At 44.3% G+C, this 22,005-nt stretch overlaps 1 protein-coding gene across 3 annotated transcripts in view; it reads left to right on the forward strand.

Moving 5' to 3' along the window:
• plxdc2b (plexin domain containing 2b) overlaps window positions 1–22,005 on the forward strand; it is a 178,482-nt gene that overhangs the window by 59,232 nt on the left and 97,245 nt on the right. For 2 of the 3 annotated variants that reach the window (XM_064941838.1, XM_064941837.1), the window contains exon 2: window positions 11,615–11,865. In XM_064941838.1, the coding sequence (XP_064797910.1) occupies window positions 11,615–11,865 (251 nt within the window). Of the gene's footprint in view, window positions 1–11,071; window positions 11,216–11,614; window positions 11,866–22,005 lie in introns of those variants that run through there. The other variant, XM_064941839.1, reaches the window with a different exon arrangement.

Consider the following 22,005-nt stretch of genomic DNA (forward strand, 5'->3'; position numbering starts at 1 on the left):
ACATGTCCTCTGTCACTCACACCATACAGTAATATTAGGCAGTAATTCACTTTCCTTTGTTGTTCTCTCCGGCTCTTCCCTCTCTTTCCTCATCTTTCTCTATTTTTCACGCTCTCCCTCTCCATGTCTTCTCTGTGTGTGTGTGTTTGTTTGTTACAGTAAGTACAGTGTGTTCTGTGCAATGCATAAGCTGACCAGTCTTTGAGTAAAGAGAACCACTGACTATATCATGAAAGCCACAGTGGTGAGAGCAGACTCACTGGTGGTTCGAGTTTGTGTTTGTGACCGTGTGTTTGGGGTTTGTGATCCTGTATTTGGGGTTTGTGACCCTGTGATTGAGGTTTGTGACTGTATTTGTGACTAGGGGCCTTTGCTCAGGAAACTCCAAGTTATTACCAAGTTTCACATACTCTCCATAAAGGATTCTGGTGATAAACTGAATGGATTCGTCTTTAAAGTAAGGCCATCTTTCAATGACTGCATTATTGATCTGTTCCTACCCTTGTTGAATATGGATCTGTAAGGTGTATACCCGAGTGAGAGAAATCTGCTTCAGATGTCACAAATTGAAAGAGATTTCATTTCATTTGGACCTCGAGCTAAACCAGAATGTTACCCTCCATACACACACACACACACACACTGACAGACCTCTTCATTGGATCAGTTTCCCCGAGCACTGTGGAACAGAGTGTGAACGCAACATTAGTCTTGAGCTAATTAATCTCCCCCAGCTCTCGCGTGAATGTAATTAACGCTTTGGAAGGGTGCAGATTGGTGTTATTATTTATGGCCCGTTTTTCTCGCCTCTTCCTTCCGCTCGGCCTGTGGCACACACTTTTATTACGACAGACCCGACCATGTTACAAGGCTATTGGGAGTACTTTGTTCCACTTTAACATTTTTTATATGGTCTGCATAATCGACTGTCACTCTTGACACATGCTGTATGTTGTCCATGACAGTATTCTGTTCCTACCCTATTTGAATATAAATCTGTTGTGCATGTTCCCGAGTGAACTCGGTTGCATTAGATTAAGTCCCAAATGGCACCCTATTTCCTATGTTGTGCACTGTTTTTGACCTGGGTCCGGAAGGGGGCCTTGATGACTTTGTGCTGTGGATTTCTGTGCTGTGGAGTTCTGCATTTTGCCGTGATCCCCTGGATAATGTGATACAGTATTGGACACATTGTCGATTCCGGAAGTCTCTTTGCGTCCTATTTGCAGTCTCACCCCGTAGCTCAGCAGATGCTTGTAATGCGGAGACTTCATCTCGAAAGATGGGACTAATTGTTGACAAAACAACAATGTCTGCAGCAATCGTGTGGGCATGACATAGTCAGACAGGATGACAGGATGTACCAAGCGGTGACTGTCATAGAGATGATTTGCATTCAGGTTGAGAGTGTTTTATCCCTTGTCTACCCTACCTTAACAGCACAGGGATCACTTCAGCCAGTGTGTGTGTGCCATTGTGCTTTTATGTGCGTGTGGGATTCATAGAAGAACAGGTATCCAGCCCACCACTCTACACTCTGGGTGTTTGATAGACCCAACTGCTGTCTTGCAGGCGTTGGGTCACTTCGTTGGGTTTTTTTCTCTTAAAATGAAGACGGCTTATTGATGCTGGGTGCTGGGTTATTGGTGCTGGGTTATTGGTGCTGGGTGCTAGGTTATTGGTGCTGGGTTATTGGTGCTGGGTTATTGGTGCTAGGTTATTGGTGCTAGGTTATTGGTGCTGGGTGCTAGGTTATTGGTGCTGGGTTATTGGTGCTAGGTTATTGGTGCTGGGTGCTAGGTTATTGGTGCTGGGTTATTGGTGCTGGGTTATTGGTGCTGGGTTATTGGTGCTGGGTTATTGGTGCTAGGTTATTGGTGCTGGGTTATTGGTGCTGGGTGCTAGGTTATTGGTGCTGGGTTATTGGTGCTGGGTGCTAGGTTATTGGTGCTGGGTGCTAGGTTATTGGTGCTGGGTTATTGGTGCTGGGTTATTGGTGCTGGGTTATTGGTGCTGGGTTATTGGTGCTAGGTTATTGGTGCTAGGTTATTGGTGCTGGGTGCTAGGTTATTGGTGCTGGGTTATTGGTGCTGGGTTATTGGTGCTAGGTTATTGGTGCTGGGTTATTGGTGCTGGGTTATTGGTGCTAGGTTATTGGTGCTGGGTTATTGGTGCTGGGTGCTAGGTTATTGGTGCTGGGTTATTGGTGCTGGGTGCTAGGTTATTGGTGCTGGGTTATTGGTGCTGGGTGCTAGGTTATTGGTGCTGGGTTATTGGTGCTGGGTGCTAGGTTATTGGTGCTGGGTTATTGGTGCTGGGTTATTGGGATATGCCCCAGTGGGTCAGACCAGATGACTTGAAGTATAGTTTAGTAGGGGCGTGGCTTTCAGATAGTTATTTTTAGCCACCCATTAGAGTAAATGTTATTTCTCTTCATCTCTTCTCTTGTATAGTTATCACATGTTAAGGTTGAACTTTGACATTTTTGAACATTCAATGATGCTTACATAATTGCATAAATTCCCTAAATGCCTATGTAAATCCTATTGTTGGGATACAAGAAGGGGGTATACCTTATTATAATATGTAATATTATAGAGGAATGTGTAAAAAGAAATAAGAACAACTTGAATTTGCTGTACATAAACTTGCTGAAAGGGAATTACATTTACTCTCATGGGTGGCCAATAAGATCTATCTGAAAACCACACCCCCAGTAAGCCACGCCTCCTGAAAATAACCTAAGGATTACATTAAAAAAGACAGAGCTGCGAGGTCAACCCAGCATGAGAGTAGAAAATACGCAACTGATGGTTAAATTAACCCATGTTTGGGTAATCCCAACAACCCAACTTGTTATTCATGCAACCCAACTGGCTGTGTCAAAATAACCAAGCGTGTGTTCTGTCCAATATTTCCCCAGTGCTGGGTTACCAAATAACCCAAACAGGGTTGTTTTTAACCCAGCATTTCTTACAGTGTAAATGGTGACTGTAGCGTGGTCACTAGGAATGCATCCCAAAAGGCACCCTAGTCCCTATATAGTCCACTACTATTTTCTATTCCTTATGGGCCCTGGTCAAATGTAGTTCACTAAATAGGGGATAAGGTATCATTTGGGACTTCGTGAGAATGCATCTCTTTTCAGTGTCTCAGCAGCACTGAACAGGTGCTGTTTGTCCCCGGAGGACTACTAATCTGTCCATGTCAGCTCTATGGGGTAAAAACAAGTCTATGTTTTAGGGTAGAAAAGAGACAAGGGACATGTTGGAACAGGTAGAGAACACAGCGCGCGTTCTTCTGTATAATTACGATGTCTGAAGGGAGTGTGCATGGCTCCCATGTCTGGCCCAACTGTGTTATTGTTAATGTTCCTCTTTTGTCTCCACACTTTTGTGGAACAGACAAATCATAGGTGTCTACAGCACAAAACAATTATCCTCTCAAAACTAAACTATGACTAAAATGAACTATAATCAACAGTTAAACGCTGCAATCACTTGCTGCACAAAAAGACGAGTTCTAACTGATTAACTGAATTGAGAGTTGATTGTGAAGAGTGTTATCAGAGAGAGTGCAGAGGATGTCTGTGAAGGAGCGGTGACAGTCCCTGTCCCTCATATTCGATGTGAGATCAGGCCTAGAGAGGGACAGCCATCTGCACTAAAACTCTAGTAACTCATCGGTCAGATCTTCCCTCTGCATTGGCTTATCTGTCCACAGCCTCTGTTTAGATTGAACATGGCTGCTAAATATCCTCCTGGAAGGTTTTTCTATGAATGAGTCCCATATCGCACACTATTCCCTATATAGGGCACTACATATTAAGGTAATGAGGTGCTATTTTGGAAGCACACTATGTTTTCCCTCAGTTTTCTTCTCTCATTGTTTCCCTCTCTCTGTGTATGTGCATCCATGCCCCTGCCCTTGCACTTGGGTGACCCTGTAAGTCCTCACGTGAGAGGTTCTGCTCTGACTTGTGTGAGAGCATCAGGTCTCCTCTGTCTATCTGCCAGCCCATCTGGTCAATGTCAAACATACCCTGTGGGAATATCTGGGACAAGGAGAGTTCAAGTTCTCTTTTGACAGAGCGAAGGCCATTTTCGCAGTTTGCCTCTGTCATTGATTGACAGAAAATATGAGTAGTGTACATTTTTCCTTCCCCCTCAGCACCACCTCACTCTTACAAAAAAGAAAACCTCCAAATAGTTACCCAGTGCTTTTATCTTCTATATAATGATGTAGCTTTATCTAGTATTCATTTGATTTCTACCCAGAAGAAGCGGAGTTTCTGTACTATATACCGCCCTGTTATTTCTGATGTGTTTTATGGATTTTTTTCTCCTGTAGTATAGTGTTGATCTTGTGAATCAATATTGTGGACGAGCGACAGTAGACTGACCGATGTGGAGAGTTAGACTTCAGAACCCAAACTCAGAGGAATATTTCCAACCCTTCTGTCACTCTCTTCTCCCTCATCACTTATCCCCTCTCAGACAGAAAATCTTGGTCTTCCTTATCTTTTTTGGGGCATTTTCTCCATCTTTCTCTCTCGCCCGCGTTCCCCTCTTTCTCACTCCCTCATCGAGGGACAACCTCCCTGTTTTTGTCTTCTTCGAGAGATCAATTAAGATGAATAAATCAAGTAGGTTTTCCAAAACTCAAGCATGTCAACCAGCTCCACTCACCCGCTCACCCGTTGTGCTCAGAAACGTTAAAGAGGAACAAAGGGGGGAGAGAAAGGTAGGGGAATGTTGTTTGCAGTGCCATTTACTTTTTACATCATCATCTTTTCTGACTTTTCTGGCTCAAGGCTGAAGTTATTTGCTGACCTTTCCAAGGCTCCCAGCTGTGTCTGTGGATGATGACAGAGTACTCCTGCCAACACCACTCACTGAATGATCACTAATGAGGGGAACCCGCCGGCACGATTGCAGAAATAATTGACATTTTACTCCCATTGAATGGGATTCATACTAATTGAAGCCTCCTTATTTCACATTGTGTACATCCAATTACGTGGGATTTCTCTAAGTGTTCCCCTCTTGTTGTTTTATTCAGCCTCACGTCATAAAGGAGGCTACATGTCCAGGGTTTGTGTGCATACCCGAGGGCCCCAGTTGGTCCCAGGGAGATATATTCATGTGCTTGGAGACGAGGTGTACTGGATGTACCTAAAACTCAGTGAAGTTTCATTTTGACTTCATTTCACCAGGAAGATAGCTGTGGGGGATTCCAGGGAAAGACTCCCTTGGGTTTTCTGACCTCAATGGGACTTCCTGGTAACCTGGTCAAGCAGATTGACTGCTGCGTTCACAAGATCAGGCTGGTTTCACAAGGCTAACTTCCTGGTGAAATAAAGTCAAAATGATACGTCACTGAGGTACATCCACTACATCCCCAGAAGGTTATTTATGACCTCAGTGTCTTATATGATCTCTATGGCTTTTGATCATTATTTATACATGTCAACTCCAGAACAACCACTTGACCCCTCAGTCTCTCGGCCCTGCCTCATTAAGGTGGCTATACAGTGGCTTGTGAAAGTATTCACCCTCCTTGGCATGTGTCCTATTTTGTGGCCTTACAACCTGGAATTAAAATGAATTTCTGGGGGGGGTTTGTATAATTTGACTTACACAACCTGCCGACCATTTTGAAGATGCAATTTGTTTTTTGTGAAACAAATTAGAAATAAGACAAAAAAAAACGGAAAACGCGTGCATAACTATTCAACCCCCAAAGCCAATACTTTGTAGAGCCACCTTTTGCAAAAATTACAGCTGCAAGTCTCTTGGGGTATGTCTCTTTAAGCTTGGCACATCTAGCCACTGGGATGTTTGCCCATTCTTCAAGGCAAAACTGCTCCAGCTCCTTCAAGTTGGATGGGCTCCGCTGGTATACAGAATCTTTAAGTCATACCACAGATTCTCAATTGGATTGAGGTCTGGGCTTTGACTAGCCATTCCAAGACATTTATATGTTTGCCCTTAAACCGCTCAACTGTTGCGTTAGCGGTATGCTTAGGGTCATGGTCCTGCTGGAACGTGGACCTCCGTCCCAGTCTAAAATCTCTGAAAGACTAAAACAGATTTCCTTCAAAAATTTCCCTGTATTTAGCGCCATCCATCATTCCTTCAATTCTGACCATTTTCCCCGTCTCTGCCGATGAAAACATCTCCACAGCATGATGCTGCCACCACCATGCTTCACTCTGGGGATGATGTTCTTGGGGTCATGAGAGGTGTTGGGTTTGCGCCAGACATAGTATTTTCCTTGAAGGCCAAAAAGCTCAATTTTCATCTCATCTGACCAGAGCACCTTCTTCCATATGTTTGGGGAGTCTCCCACATGCCTTGTGGCGAACACCAAACGTGGTTGCATATTTTTTTCTTTATTAAGCAATGGCTTTTTTCTGGCCACTCTTCCATAAAGCCCAGCTCTGTGGAGTGTACGGTTTAAAGTGGTCTTATGGACAGAGTATCTGTCCATTGGACCACTTAATTCTTTTATAACCACACCCTGATCTGTACTTCTCCACAACTTTGTTTCTGACCTGTTTGGAGAGCTCCTTGCTCTTCATGGTGCAGCTTGCTTGGTGGTGCCTCTTGCTTAGTGGTGTTGCAGACTCTTTCAGAACAGGTGTATATATACTGAGAGCTTGTGACAGATCATGTGACACTTTGATTGCAAACAGGTGGACTTTATTTAACTAATTATGTGACTTCTGATGGTAATTGGCTGCACCAGATCTTATTTAGGGGCTTCATAGCAAAGGGGTGAAATCATACCACTTTGCCGTTTTTAAAAAAAAAATTATACTTTTTTGAAACCAGTAATTTTTTTCATTTCCCTTCACCAGTTTTTACTATTTTGTGTATGTCCCTTCCATGAAATCCAAATAAAAATCTATTAAAATTACAGGTTGTAATGGAACAAAAAAGGAAAAATGCCAATTGGGAAGAATACTTTTGCAAGGCACTGTATGTCCAGGGTTTCTGTGCATACCTGAGGGCCCCAGTTTATCTCCATGTGCTTGGCAAGGGCTCCTGCTACATTGATGGAGCTGCTTTCAAGGTGGAAAAGAGTGCTCTGACACCCTCAAAAAGAGACAGTCAGAACCAAAAAGAGTCCCTCCAACATGTACGCATGCACTTTTTGTTTTACTATCCTTGTGGGGACCAAACAATTGATTCCCATTCAAAATCCTATTTTCCCTAACCCCTAGTCCTAAACTTAGCCCTAATTGTAACCCTACACTTAACCCCAAAGCCTACAATTTTCCTTGTGGGCGCAGCACACACACAATTCCTCTCTCCTGTATGGGCAAACCCTTTTACGGAAGTGTCCTGTCAGTGCCATTGAGTCAGGTAGACAACCAGAGAAAGGGGGAAACCAGTGGGACCCTAATACACAGGAAGAGAATGAAAAGAAGGGTTGCACCAAGATTTCATGATCTCCTAAATGTCCTTGAAAGTGTTAGGTGAAACCGAATTACAGTTCTCGTGGCGTTTGTGGATTAGTCGTGTTGACAGGCGTGAGTCGGGCGAAAAGAGTCAGTCTTGAGAGTCACAACAAAGGTTTGCAGGGCATTCAGGGGGAGTAAAAGAGGAACAGATGGGGAAGAGTTTCTCTCACCACAAAGAGTTTCTCTCACCACTCACACATCCATGTAGAAGCCTCGTCCTACTACGAACTTATTCGGGATGTTCCTCAGGGGTCTGTACTTTCCCCTCTAAAATGACTAACACAGACCATGGAGTCTCTCCTTGACAATGAGAGAGTTCACTGGCCCTGAACCAGTTGGGAGATGTATAAACCATTACAGAGAGAGTGATCAACAGATATCAGTGCAGGTGTTTTTTATTCCCAGTGACTCAGAGAAAGATATTCCATGAAAAGCACAGCACATGTTAAGGGTCTCTATTTTCCAGTCATGGTGAGTTCGAATTATTCTCTTTTGCCAACTTTCCAACATATGTATTGAAGTTTCTAACAAAGATCCTTTGGAGGGTGAAAGATAATGTATGTGTTCCTGGAATGTTTTCTGTAGGTTCCCCTTGGATTGAAATGTACAGTGTTTTTTGACAGGGCATCTTGCAGGCATACATTTTCTCGGTGTGGGGGAATATGTGTGCTTGGCTACACGGGCAGTGTTAGACACCAAAGAACAACAGCATTGCTATCTGAATAGTAATTAGCAGCATGCTACATACTCCAAACAGACATAGCTGCCTAGACTTCATAATGAGAAGAGCTCACTGGGGGGTGGTGGTGAGAGGGGCCTCAAGGATTCTGTTTGGGAGTCTGTCTGCGTCAGTCAACTTTGTTATGTTTTAGCCTTGTGATCAGCATCCAAATGTGTTTAATTAAAGAACGTAAAGAACTTCTGGAAATTTGTCCAAACTTTATTGATAGACTTTTAGAATGATTTAAAAGGATAAAGATGAGCTGTTGCAGAGAAAGGGAGGTCTACTGATAGAGAGTATGGTTACATACGTGTGGTCTAGTGATTCACATCCAATTTGGATTAAGTGCCTTGCTCAAGGGCAGATGGACAGTTTGTCAGCTTGGGGATTCAAACCAGCAACCTTTTTGTTAATGCGCCCAACGCTCTTTAACCCGCTAGGCTGCCTGCCGCCACTGATGAAAGGCATTGTCTGTGATGTAAATATATACAGTTTATTTAAGTCAGTAGTACATTAAGAGTACAGCACATGTCATCAGCATTAACTTTAGAATTATTGCGTGTGTGTGTGTGTGTGTGTGTGTGTGTGTGTGTGTGTGTGTGTGTGTGTGTGTGTGTGTGTGTGTGTGTGTGTGTGTGTGTGTGTGTGTGTGTGTGTGTGTTAGTTAGTCTCCCTGGTCTCATCCGTGCAGCAGCTGGTCTCTGAGCTGTTTACTTTGTGGATGCTCATTACAGAGTGAAACTGTCAGCCTCCACTTTGGGGGCATTAGCATGTTAAGCCTCTCCACTCTCACCTCCCTAGTCCTGCTCTCATGGTGAACACTTCTGGTCTATCTGGGGCCCAGAGAGAGAGAGCGGAGGACGGAGGGGAGGGAGGATGAGGGGAGAGTGAGTGGGGGGGGTGGGAGCCGTTTGTAGTTTGTTTTTACAACTAACCTCATTAGTATAGCTGGAATGACATTAACGGTCAGGCAGGCAGGCTTTGAACTAATGTCAGTTTGTGTATGAGTCTGGGGGGAAAAATGTAAGTGGGAAAGTGATTAAAAGGATAAACCTGTGCCAGGCAGGCTCTAGGACACACTGTCTGAAGTGATGATCTGCCTGGTGTCACGAGTGTGTGTTTTTGCATGCATTTGTGTGTGCGTTAGAGGTCTTTGCGGATCCACCTGTACCCGTATACCCGAGACCTGATCCGGATAATGTCACGGATCTGGGTTGGATCTGATATGATTGTCACGGGTCTCGGGTACAGTATGTGTAATTTTAACTGACTTGTCCCTAAGAGCTAGTGTATTTCTGTGCGCGACTCCTGCAGTAGAGAAAGAGAGAGGAAAATGGTATAATAATAGGCAACCAATAGCCAACAGGTAGGCAGGCTGCTACTTAATTTTCTGAATGGAGATGCTATTTGTAACTATAAGATCAAAAAGCGCATGCACTGCCGTCTCAGTTAGTCTAGGTAGCTAACATTAGCTAGCTTAACTAGGTTCTTGTCCCGGTTTGATGCAGACAAGCAGTCCAAGACAGGTACTACGCAATCATATTTGACGATAAATGACCTAGCCATGGCAGCTATTAGACTATTAGGCTTGCTTGCTGTCTCTCCTCTCTCTCTCCCTCCCTCCTCTCTGCTCCCCATGTCACTCGCTCACAGGATGGTCCCTCCCTCCTCCCTGCTCCCTATGTCACTCGCTCACAGTATGGTCCCTCCCCTGCCTGCTCCCCATGTCACTTTCTCACAGTATGGTCCCTCCCTCCTCCCTGCTCCCCATGTCACTCGCTCACAGTATGGTCCCTCCCTCCTCCCTGCTCCCCATGTCACTCACTCACAGTATGGTCCCTCCCGCCTGCTCCCCATGTCACTCGCTCACAGTATGGTCCCTCCCTCCTTCCTGCTCCCCATGTCACTTGCTCACAGTATGGTCCCTCCCTCCTTCCTGCTCCCCATGTCACTCGCTCACAGTATGGTCCCTTCCTCCTCCCTGCTCCCCATGTCACTCGCTCACAGTATGGTCCCTCCCTCCTGCCTGCTCCCCATGTCACTCGCTCACAGTATGGTCCCTCCCTCCTCCCTGCTCCCCATGTCACTCGCTCACAGTATGGTCCCTCCCTCCTGCCTGCTCCCCATGTCACTCACTCACAGTATGGTCCCTCCCTCCTCCCTGCTCCCCATGTCACTCACTCACAGTATGGTCCCTCCCTCCTGCCTGCTCCCCATGTCACTCGCTCACAGTATGGTCTCTCCCTCCTCCCCATTTCACTCGCTCACAGTATAATCCCTCCCTCCTCCCTCCTCCCCATGTCACTTGCTCACAGTATGGTTCCTCTCCTGCCTGCTTGAGCAGAACCGCTCTCCCTCTTCTCACACTGTATCAGCTCCGGTTAATTAAGTAGCTAAAAAACATATTTTTCCACTGCTTTCCTCCCTCAGGTTGGATCGGACCGGGTCTGGATCCGAACATGTTTATACAGAACGGGTCTAGTTGTCCTCGGGTCCGTTCAGAACGGGTCTCTAAATTATTTGTATTTATTTATTTATGCATATTGGGTCTATGTGGGAAAGCCCCAGGTCCTTTTTAGGAGGGGTCCAACTATTTGTGTGTGTGTGTGTGTGTGTGTGTGTGTGTGTGTGTGTGTGTGTGTGTGTGTGTGTGTGTGTGTGTGTGTGTGTGTGTGTGTGTGTGTGTGTGTGTCTGTGTGTGTCTGTCTGTGTCTGTCTGTGTCTGTCTGTGTCTCTGTGTCCTGTCCTCACTGTGACCTGATCAGAGTTTATCCTGGTCAGCTCACATGGCCAGGAAAAACTCTTGGCCCTAGGTAGGCTAGGTATGACTATGGGCCACTGGTATGTCTTAAATTTGCTGGGTCACTGCCTCAATGCTATTCTGCATGTGTTTCATCCAAAGTAGTATAATTTCTCCCTAAAGCAATGAAGAATCGTCCACTGAGACAGTGATTTATGAGAGTGGCAGAAGATTAATGACCAGACCAGAGTTTTGGCTCCACCACTGGACCACTGCCTTTTTGACCGTAAAAATATTATTGTTCTATGTAATTATGCTGCTAGGATCCACTGATGTACAATATAGCCCGTTTCTCATTTCAGTTTAACTACTTAAAATGGTCAGTAGTTGAGAATGTCTTGGCTTACACATTATATTGAGGAGAGAACAGAATTATTGAGCTAATAAAGGGGTTATATTGTGATCACCTTATACATTTTTGAGGAAAGGAAAATATTGGTATGATAAAAAAATGACTCATGACTTTTAAATTGATCTATTTCTAAATCATAACATGTTTACATTATTGCTTTATTTCTCTTGGAATAAAGTGTACCTATGTCACTGCAACTAAAAACAGCCTATTCCTCCTATACTGTACCGCTTTTACTCATCTCCCCTCTTCCTCTTTATCTGTGCTCCCCAGGGGTCTCCTACACCTACCTGCAGGGGCAGCCGCTGGCTGAGGAGGACGTGGCAGTGGATGTGAAGTTGTACAGTCACCGGTGGAGGAGGTGGCTGTCCCCAGAACAACCACGTAACATGGACAATAACAGGGCCAGCCAGGACCAGGATCAGCAGGACCAAGACCAGAGTCAAGACCAGCCTGAGGGGAACTTCCCAGGCCTGCTCTCAGCAGAGGACAGCCAGGACACTGACAACAGCTCCCAGATAGAGGTACAGTTACACCAACAGTGTTTCCCCTACCATTACTCAGCAGGATACAAAGGAGGGATCCACTTCTTACCTCTGTTGCCCACTGTAAAAAAAAGGGGGGAAAAGTGGTTTGATATTTGCAATGGTGAAAAAAGTACTCAATTGTCATACTGGAGTAAAAGTACAGATACCTTATCAGAAAATAACTCAAGTAAAAGTGAAATAAGTACTTGGTTTAAAACATTCTTGGGTATCAAAAGTAAATTTATTTGCTAAAATTAAGTATCAAATGTAAAAGGATAAACCATTTCAAAATCCTTATATTAAGCAAACCAGACAGAACATTTTTTTTTTATACACTCAGACATAATTTACAAATGAAGCATTTGTGTTTAATGAGCCCGTCAGATCAGAGGCAGTAGGGATGTTCTCTTAAAGTGTGTGTAAAGTGTGTGAATTGGACCATTTTATAGTCCTGCTAAGCATTCAAAATGTAACGAATACTTTTGGGTGTCAGGGAAAATTTATAAAAGGTTCAAGTACATTATTTTCTTTAGGAGTGTAGTGAAGAGTACAGATACCCCTAAAAAACTACTTAAGTAGTACTTTAAAGTATTTTAAATTAAGTACTTTACACCACTGGATATTTGTAGCACCAAACCTGTTTACCATGAACTAGTGTGTGTTGGTAATTTTTTTCTGGGTAAGACCTATTATTGGATTCCTGGATTCCTGTCATTGTTGTTGAGCTCCTCATACTTTCCTTTGTTTGCTGAAGAGCGGAGGCTTACCTGAACTCTGTTACTTCAGGGGGCTTGGTGTTCCGCCAAGGAGAAACTATTTAGGGGAAACACTTGGGCCCACAGAGTGAACACCCCAGATAACCCTCTGAGACAGAGAGGGAGAATGTCTGGATTTACCTGTGAGGTCTCTATTAGAATATGGACAGAGCCTAACTGCATTAGTTCGTCGATCCTCTTTAATCTACAGTAGTCCAACAAATATTCCTGGGCAACTCTCTGAGGAGAAAAAGCAGACAACCCGAGAACAGAGTGATTAGATGATAATGAAAAACAGGACGAGGGGACCTTTTGGCAGATGAATACTTAATATCAAATTAAAGCTCAGCACACCCCTAGGTAGTCATTCATCATATAAACCTGCTGTGTGTGGACTGAGGGTGAGTCACCTTAAAGTACCCCAGAAAGAGACCAGAACAACAGGTTATTAAAACCTCTCTGGGATATGTGGGACGGTAGCGTCCCACTTGGCCAAAAGCCAAAGAAAATGCAGAGAGCCAAATTCAAATAAATTCCTATAAAACTTTCATGAAATCACACATGTAAGATACTAAATTAAACGTGTTGTGAATCCAGCCAACATGTCAGATTTCAAAAGACTTTTCGGGGGAAGCAAATGATGCTATTATCTGAGGATAGCACCTCCATAAACAAAAGAGAGAAAATATTTCAACCCTGCAGGCGCGACACAAAACGCAGAAATAAAAATATAAATCATGCCTTACCTTTGACGAGCTTCTTCTGTTGGCATTCCATAAACATCACAAATGGCCCTTTTGTTCGATTAATTCCGTCCATATATATTCAAAATGTCCATTTATTTGGAGCGTTTGATCCAGTAAAACACTGTTTACAACTTGCGCAACGTGACTACAAAATATCTCAAAAGTTACCTGTAAACTTTGCCAAAACATTTCAAACTACTTTTGTAATACAACGTTGGCTATTTTTTGTAAAGTAAATAATCGATAAAATTGAAGACGGGATGATCTGTGTTCAATACAGGAAGAAAACAAACTGAAGCATGCTTTCTGGTCATGCGCCTCTATCAAACAGTACACATGAAGTGACCCTCGGTCAAGATGGCTGTACTTCTTCATTACACAAAGGAATAACCTCAACCAATTTCTAAAGACTGGTGACATCCAGTGGAAACGGTAGGAACTGCAAGTAAGTCCCTTAGAAATCTGTATTCCCAATGAAAACTCATTGAAAAGAGGGTGACCTCAAAAAAAACAATCTGAATGGTTGGTCCTCAGGGTTTCGCCTGCTACATAACTTCTGTTATACTCACAGACATGATTCAAACAGTTTTAGAAACCTCAGAGTGTTTTCTATTATACTAACAATATGCATATCTTATCTGCTGGGGATGAGTAGCAGACAGTTGAATTTGGGCATGCTACAAAATTATGTTTTTTCATATCTTTTTAAGTACATAATGCAGAAATGTGCTGTTTTCTCAGAGACACTGGTATGATGCTAGACGTAATGATTATGAGGTTGAAAAGTGGTTGTATTCCCCTTAACTCTGACCTCCTTCTCGACAGTCACAAGGCAATAGACCAGCCGGAGATTAATTTCTGGCTCTTGGTCTGTGTGTCACTGTGTCCCTTTGTAAATGAAAGGCAAGGACCCAGGTCCCTTGTTATTGTGCCTACTAGCCGAGCTCACCGTTGCAGCCTAGCGCTCAGGCATTTAGTCATAACAATGGCGGCAGTGCGTCTGGTCCAGACTGATCGTTAAGTCTCTTTGTGACTTCAATCATCTCAGGTCTGCAGCCCGAGCGGCGTTCTGTGTGATAACAGAAGACATTTTGATCTTCACCTAAACACACACATACACACACATGCGGCCACCCAAACACACACACACACTCACGCACACATACAAACACATGCGTGCTAACACACACATGCACAAACATACACACCATGTGCGCCCACACACACACCACCAGGCGGGCTGAGGTCAGGGCTTTGTGGTGGCCACTCCAATACCTTGACTTTGCTGTCCTTGACTTTGCTGCCATTTTGCCACAACTTTGGAAGTTTGCTTGGGGTCAATGTCCATTTGAAAGACCCATTTGCGACCAAGCTTTAACTTCCTGACTGATGTCTTGAGATGTTCCATCAATATATCCACATAATTTTCCTACCTGCCATCTATGTTGTGAAGTGCACCAGTCCCTCCTGCAGCAAAGCACCCCCACAACATGATGCTGCCACCCCCATGCTTCATGGTTGGGATGGTGTTCTTCTGCTTGCAAGCCTCCCCCTTTTTCCTTTTTGTTTTGTTTCATCAGACCAGAGGACATTTCTCCAAAAAGTACAATCTTTGTCCCCATGTGCAGTTGCAAACCGTAGTCTGGCCTTTTTATGGCGGTTTTGGAGCAGTGGCTTCTTCCTTGCTGAGCGGCCTTTCACGCTATATCAATACTACACGTTTTACTGTGGATATAGATACTTTTGTACCTGTTTCCTCCAGCATCTTCACAAAGTCCTTTGCTGTTGTTCTGGGATTGATTTACACTTTTCGTACCAAAGTACGTTCATCTCTAGGAGACAGAACGCATCTCCTTCCTGAGCGGCATGACGGCTGTGTGGTTCCATGGTGTTTATACTTGCGTACTATTGTTTGTACAGATGAACTTGGTACCTTCATGCTTTTGGAAATTGCTCCCAAGGATGAAACAGACTTGTGGAGGTCTACAATATTTACAATATACAATATATACAATAATATAAGGTCTTGGCTGATTTCTTTTGATGTCAAGCAAAGAGGCACTGAATTTGAAGGTAGGCCTTGAAATACATCAACAGGCACAACACCTCAATTGACTCAAATTATGTCAATTAGTCTATCAGAAGCTTCTAAAGCTATGATATTATTTTCTGGAATGTTCCAGGCTGTTTAAAGGCACAGGCAACTTAGTGTTTGTAAACTTTTGACCGACTGGAATTGTGATACAGTGAATTGTAAGTGAAATTATTTGTCTGTAAACAATTGTTGGAAAAATGACTTACGTCATGCACAAAGTAGATGTCCTAACTGACTTGCCAAAACTATAGTTTGTTAAAACCTCTTTGGGCAATCCCATTAACGGGATGATATGACAATAGCCAGTGAAAGTGCAGGGCGCCAAATTAAAAACAACAGAAATATCATAATTAAAATTCCTCAAACATACATGTATGTATCTTATACCGTTTTATAGATCATCTTGTTGTTAATCCCACCACAGTGTTTGATTTCAAATATGCTTTTCAGCGAAAGCACCACAAACGATTATGTTAGGTCATCACCAAGCCACAGAAAAAACACAGCCATTTTTCCAGCCAAAGATAGGAGTCACAAAAAGCACAAATAGAGATAAAATTAATCACTAACCTTTGGTGATCTTCATCAGATGACACTCATCGGACTTCATGTTACACAATACATGTATGTTTTGTTTGATAAAGTTCACATTTATATTTTTTTAAATCTTTTACATTGGCGCATTCCATTCACTAGTTCTAAAAACATCCAGTGATTTTGCATGGCCACATCGATTCAACAGAAATACTTATCATAAATGTAGATGATAATACAGGTTATACACATGGAATTATAGATATACCTCTCCTTAATGCAACCGCTGTGTCAGATTTCAAAAGAACTTTACGGAAAAAGCAAACCATGCAATAATCTGAGATGACGCTCAGAACAATAGTCAAATTAGCCGCCATGTTGGAGTCAACAGAAACCAGAAATTACATGATAAATTTTCCCTTACCTTTGATGATCTTCATCAGAATGCACTCCCAGAAATCCCAGGTCCACAATAAATGCTTGATTTGTTCGATAATGTCCGTTATTTTTGTCCAATTAGCTACTTTTGTTAGCGCGTTTGGTACACCTATCCAAACACTGGTGCTGGTCGACCATATCTTTGGACAAATTACAGGTCGAAGAAACATTACAAACTAAGTACAGAATCAATCAGTAGGATGTTTTTATCATAAATCTTCAATAAAGTTTCCTTACCAGAGAATTCCTTTGTGTCTTGAGGAGGAACGGAAAGCAGTGTCGTGTCTTTGGCTATACCGGATTAAGTGATATGACATGCTATTCTATAAAATAATTTCTCCGTCATTAATATTGCTGTTAGGGTTTTCCTCTGGTGAAGGAGAAGCGGACCAAAATGCAGCATGGTGGTTATTCATGTTCTTTAATAAAAGGAACTAGACATGAAATAACTAACAAAACAATACATGTGCGAAAACCTAAACAGTCCTATCTGGTGCAGACACAGAGACCGGAACAAAAATAACACCATCCAAACAGAGTAACAAGAAACATACAAAGCAAACTATGGTCAGAGTGTGACAGTACCCCCTCCCCAAGGTGCGGACTCCGGCCGCAAAACCTGAACCTATCGGGGAGGGTCTGGGTGGGCATCTGTCCGCGGTGGCGGCTCTGGTGCTGGACGTGGCCCCCACTTCACCGTAGTCTTAGTCCCCCACCTTGTCCGCTTCCGTGGTCTCCTAGCCACGGCGACCCTACTTAATGACACTGGACTGAGGGGCAGCTCGGGACAGAGGGGCTCTTCAGACTCCGGCAGCGCCGGACAGGCGGGAGACTCCGGCAGCAGCGCCGGACAGGCGGGAGACTCCGGCAGCAGCGCCGGACAGGCGGGAGACTCCGGCAGCACAGGAGAGGATGATCCTGGCTGACTGTCGGATCTGGAAGAGTCTGGCTGACTGGCGGTTCTGGCAGATCCTGGCTGACTAGCGGATCTGGAAGAGTGTGGCTGACTGGCGGATCCTGGCAGACTGGCGGATCTGGAAGATCCTGGCTGACTGGCGGATCTGGAAGAGTCTGGCAGACTGGCGGATCTGGAAGAGTCTGGCAGACTGGCGGATGTGGAAGAGTCTGGCTGACTGGCGGATCTGGAAGAGTCTGGCTGACTGGCGGATCCTGGCAGACTGACGGCTCTGGCTGCTCCATGCTGACTGGCAGCTCTGGCTGCTCCATGCTGACTGGCGGCTCTGGCTGCTCCATGCTGACTGGCGGCTCTGGCTGCTCCATGCAGACTGGCAGCTCTGGCAGCTCCTTGCAGACTGGCAGCTCTGGCACCTCCTTGCAGACTGGCAGCTCCTTGCAGACTGGCAGCTCCTTGCAGACTGACAGCTCTGGCAGCTCCTTGCAGACTGGCAGCTCTGGCACCTCCTTGCAGACTGGCAGCTCCTTGCAGACTGGCAGCTCCTTGCAGACTGACAGCTCTGGCTGCTCCATGCAGACTGGCAGCTCTGGCTGCCCCATGCAGACTGGCAGCTCTGGCTGGTCCATGCAGACTGGCAGCTATGGCTGCACTGAACAGGCAGGAGACTCCAGCAGCGCTGTAGAGGAGGGAGGCTCTGGCAGCGCTAAACAGACGGGAGACTCCGGCAGCGCAGGAGAGGAGGAAGGCTCTGGCAGCGCTGGAGAGGCGAGGCGCACTGTAGGCCTGATGCGTGGTGCTGGCACTGGTGGTACTGGGCCGAGGACACGCACAGGAAGCCTGGTGCGGGGAGCTGCCACCGGAGGGCTGGTGCGTGGAGGTGGTACTGGGTAGACCGGACCGTGCAGGCGCACTGGAGCTCTTGAGCACCGAGCCTGCCCAATCTTACCTGGTTGAATACTCCCGGTCGCTCTGCCAGTGTGGCAAGGTGGAATAGCACGCACTGGGCTATGCAGGCGAACCGGGGACACCGTGCACAAGGCTGGTGCCATGTAAGCCGGCCCAAGGAGATGCACTGGGGACCAGATGCGTAGAGCCGGCTTCATGGCATTTGGCTCGACGCTCAATCTAGCCTGGCCGATAGGCGGAGCTGGAATATACCGCACCGGGCTATGCACCCGCATTGGGGACACCGTGCGCACCACAGCATAACACGGTGCCTGCCCGGTCTCTCTAGCCCCCCGGTAACCACAGGAAGTTGACGCAGGTCTCCTACCTGATGTCGCCATACTCCCTGTGAGCCTCCCCCAAGAAATTTTTGGGGCTGACTCTCTGGCTTCCTTCCGCGCCGCCGTGCTTGCTTCGCCAACCTCATTCTCTCGTAACCTTCCACACACTGCTCCATCGAATCCCAGGCGGGCTCCGGCACTCTCCCTGGGTCGACCGCCCACCTGTCTATCTCCTCCCACGTTGTGTAGTCCAGATTCTGCTCCCATGTCCCGAAATCCTGAACTCGCTGTTGCTGTTGCCTCTGTTCCTTCTCCTGCTGTTGCTTTTGCTGTTGCCCTTTACCATGCCGCTTGGTCATGTTGTGGTGGGTGATTCTGTTAGGGTTTTCCTCTGGTGAAGGAGAAGCGGACCAAAATGCAGCGTGGTGGTTATTTATGTTCTTTAATAAAAGGAACTAGACATGAAATAACTAACAAAACAATACATGTGCGAAAACCTAAACAGTCCTATCTGGTGCAGACACAGAGACAGGAACAAAAATAACACCATCCAAACAGAGTAACAAGAAACATACAAAGCAAACTATGGTCAGGGTGTGACAATTACCTGATTGAGCTAATCATGTAAATGTAATTAACTAGAGAGTTGGGCACCACGGAATAATATTTATAGAGCTGTTATCTTCCGAAAAACTCTTAAAGACCTAGTAAAATTTTATTTCAATAGCAGTCAATATTAATCGTCATCTTAATTCAGTCTCATCTGAAAGTTGTAAATTCTTGGTTATCTGCACAAACCCTGGCTAACAAGTTGAACCAGCAATACAAAATTGGGTTTAATTATTTATTTACTAAATACCTAACCTAATCATACCTTGATTACAAATTTATCATAAAGGAAAACTTCCCTAGCGGGCGGAACAGATATGACAGCTTGTTACACAAAAGGGGCTGGGTGAAAGTGAAAGAGCGGGAAGGCTGAGAAACAAAGGGCGAAGCTGTGCTACCGTAAATACAGTATCTTATGCATTCTAAATTACCGCCCATTTGGAAAAGTAAAATGCAATAAATATTTACTCTGAGCTGCGCTTCGGTAGGTTGGTGGTAGATGGAAGGCCGTGTTGCCCAACCGAGTCCTTTGTCCCTTGAAGAATGTCTCTGCTGGTAAATTGAATACGTTGTCGTAATGTCGTTGTGTGGTAGACGGGATACTCTGTCTGTTCCTTCCTAACCCTCGTTTGCAGCGGCTGTTGCCAACTCACTTTTGTAGTGAATAAGAGTTCAAAGTTCATATCATTCGCAACCAAAGCTCACGCTGATGTTGGCTTCGTTCTGTAGTTATTATCTGAACCATTCTGACATCGGACCGTCGTCCTCACGTCCTTGGAACAGATAGTTACATTGTCGTCAAGGGCTTATATAGGAAGGGAGAGGAGAGCGCGTTTGAAAAGTTTTATAGCCCATGTCTCTTCACAGGGGCAGGCCACTGATTGAGCAGAGCCCTATCTTATGAAAACCCACATCTCACATTTTAGAAGCTAAAATCACATTTCATCCCATTACGAATAATTTCATATTCAAACATTTAAATTGAACAACAATTCCATGTGAATCCGATAACTCTCATGTGTAGACTTGCCACTGTAGAGTTTATGTCATCTGATCATTGATGAGAATGTCTCAGATGACAACCGAACTGACATCATATTCATTGAGTACCACCACATATGTTCCATTGGTCGGATTACCAGAATATAGTTAATTTCCCCCCACCTTCTGATGTTCCCAGAATCTCTATGTTAACCTCTATGTTTTGCAAATGTACCATCAGTAGGGTAGAGAGAGGAAAAGGGGGGAAAGAGGTATTTACCCCCCAGGCCAACGTCATGACAGCAGGAAGATATCATGTGTAATGCGCGTGACCGGGAAATGGCTGACTGCCAGTAGTCTGACTCATTCCCCTCTTATTCAGTACCACAACACAGTAGAAGCCTCATTCAAATTTCTATAGATGGTTGACATCTAGTGGAAGCCCCAGGAATCTTCATTCATATCCCAATGGGATTTCAATAGGGAATGGGTTGAAAATATACCAACTTCAGATTTCTCACTTCCTGTTTGGATTTCTTCTCAGGTTTTGGCCTGCCATATGAGTTCTGTTATACTCACATACATCATTCAAACAGTTTTAAAATTTTCAGATTGTTTTCTATCAATTTTACTAATAATAATATGCATATATTAGCAACTGAGACTGAGGAGCAGGCTGTTTACTCTGGGCACCTTTCATCCAAGCTACTCAATAGTGCCCCTGCAGCCATAAGAAGTTAATTAACAAGATATTTGGGGAGTGGTTGAAAAACAAGTTTTAATGACTTCGACCTAAGTGTAAGTGTAACTTATTTTGCCAATAGAATGACCCTTCGATTTTGGCAATAGAAAGTAAGACCATGTTTGTTGTCATCATTTGCGTAACATAGTTTCTTAAAAAATGTGTCAGCCAGACAGTCACTCACAAAGTATACCACCAATCGCTGTCCATGGTGCTGAAATTGCAACATGTGTATGCGGCTGCATCTCTTCAATCAATGAAAGGATTTCTATGTACCCAGGGCATAACTTTTCTTCAGCTTATGGATAAGTGTTTACTGGTAGGCCTATTTGGTCGTCATTTTCTCAGGTTAAGCCTAACATTTCACGAAGCTATACATGGTGTCTCATTGCTGCCATTTTTAGACTACTGGCTGGTAGCAATAATGTAATTCATTTTTCAGTAATTACAGTTGGAAATTCAAATATTGCAGAATGTCAAATATATTTTCGATACTTTATTTATTTATTTAACTAGGCAAGTCAGTTAAGAACAAATTCTTATTTTCAATGACGGCCTAGGAACAGTGGGTTAACTGCCTGTTCAGGGGCAACTGCCTGTTTGGTTACTAGTCCAACGCTCTAACCACTAGGCTAACCTGCCCTACTGCTACCCTACTAGCCAGCTACCAATAGATGTTTTAGAGTATACAGCTGTCCTCGTTGCCCTGTATTCATTCCCTGTATTCACTCATCACAATATTGGTTTTGAACGTTATTTTTGGACTGAGCATTCTACTCAATAAATCATCAATGAGTGCTGATGAAGATTTAATCAAAAGTGCATTACAGTGGCTTGGAAATACAATGATTTTCAAAATTAAGCAAGTAATTATTAGGAAAACCTTTTGTCATCATTTTGATGTCACCAGATTGACTTTTAGATGCAGTATAAAGTTAGCGAGCTAAGATTGAGTGGAGGCCACCGGATTTTAGCTAGCAAATGTTAGCAATGCTAGCTATCGTTGACAAACTTATGACAACATTGCCTTCTGTCTAAAGTCAATTTTACCACATGATAATGCTGGCAAAGTTCTTTGCTACTAAATATTTGCCT

The sequence above is a fragment of the Oncorhynchus masou genome, chromosome 28, assembly GCF_036934945.1.
Source record: "Oncorhynchus masou masou isolate Uvic2021 chromosome 28, UVic_Omas_1.1, whole genome shotgun sequence".
Lineage (NCBI taxonomy): Eukaryota > Metazoa > Chordata > Actinopteri > Salmoniformes > Salmonidae > Oncorhynchus > Oncorhynchus masou.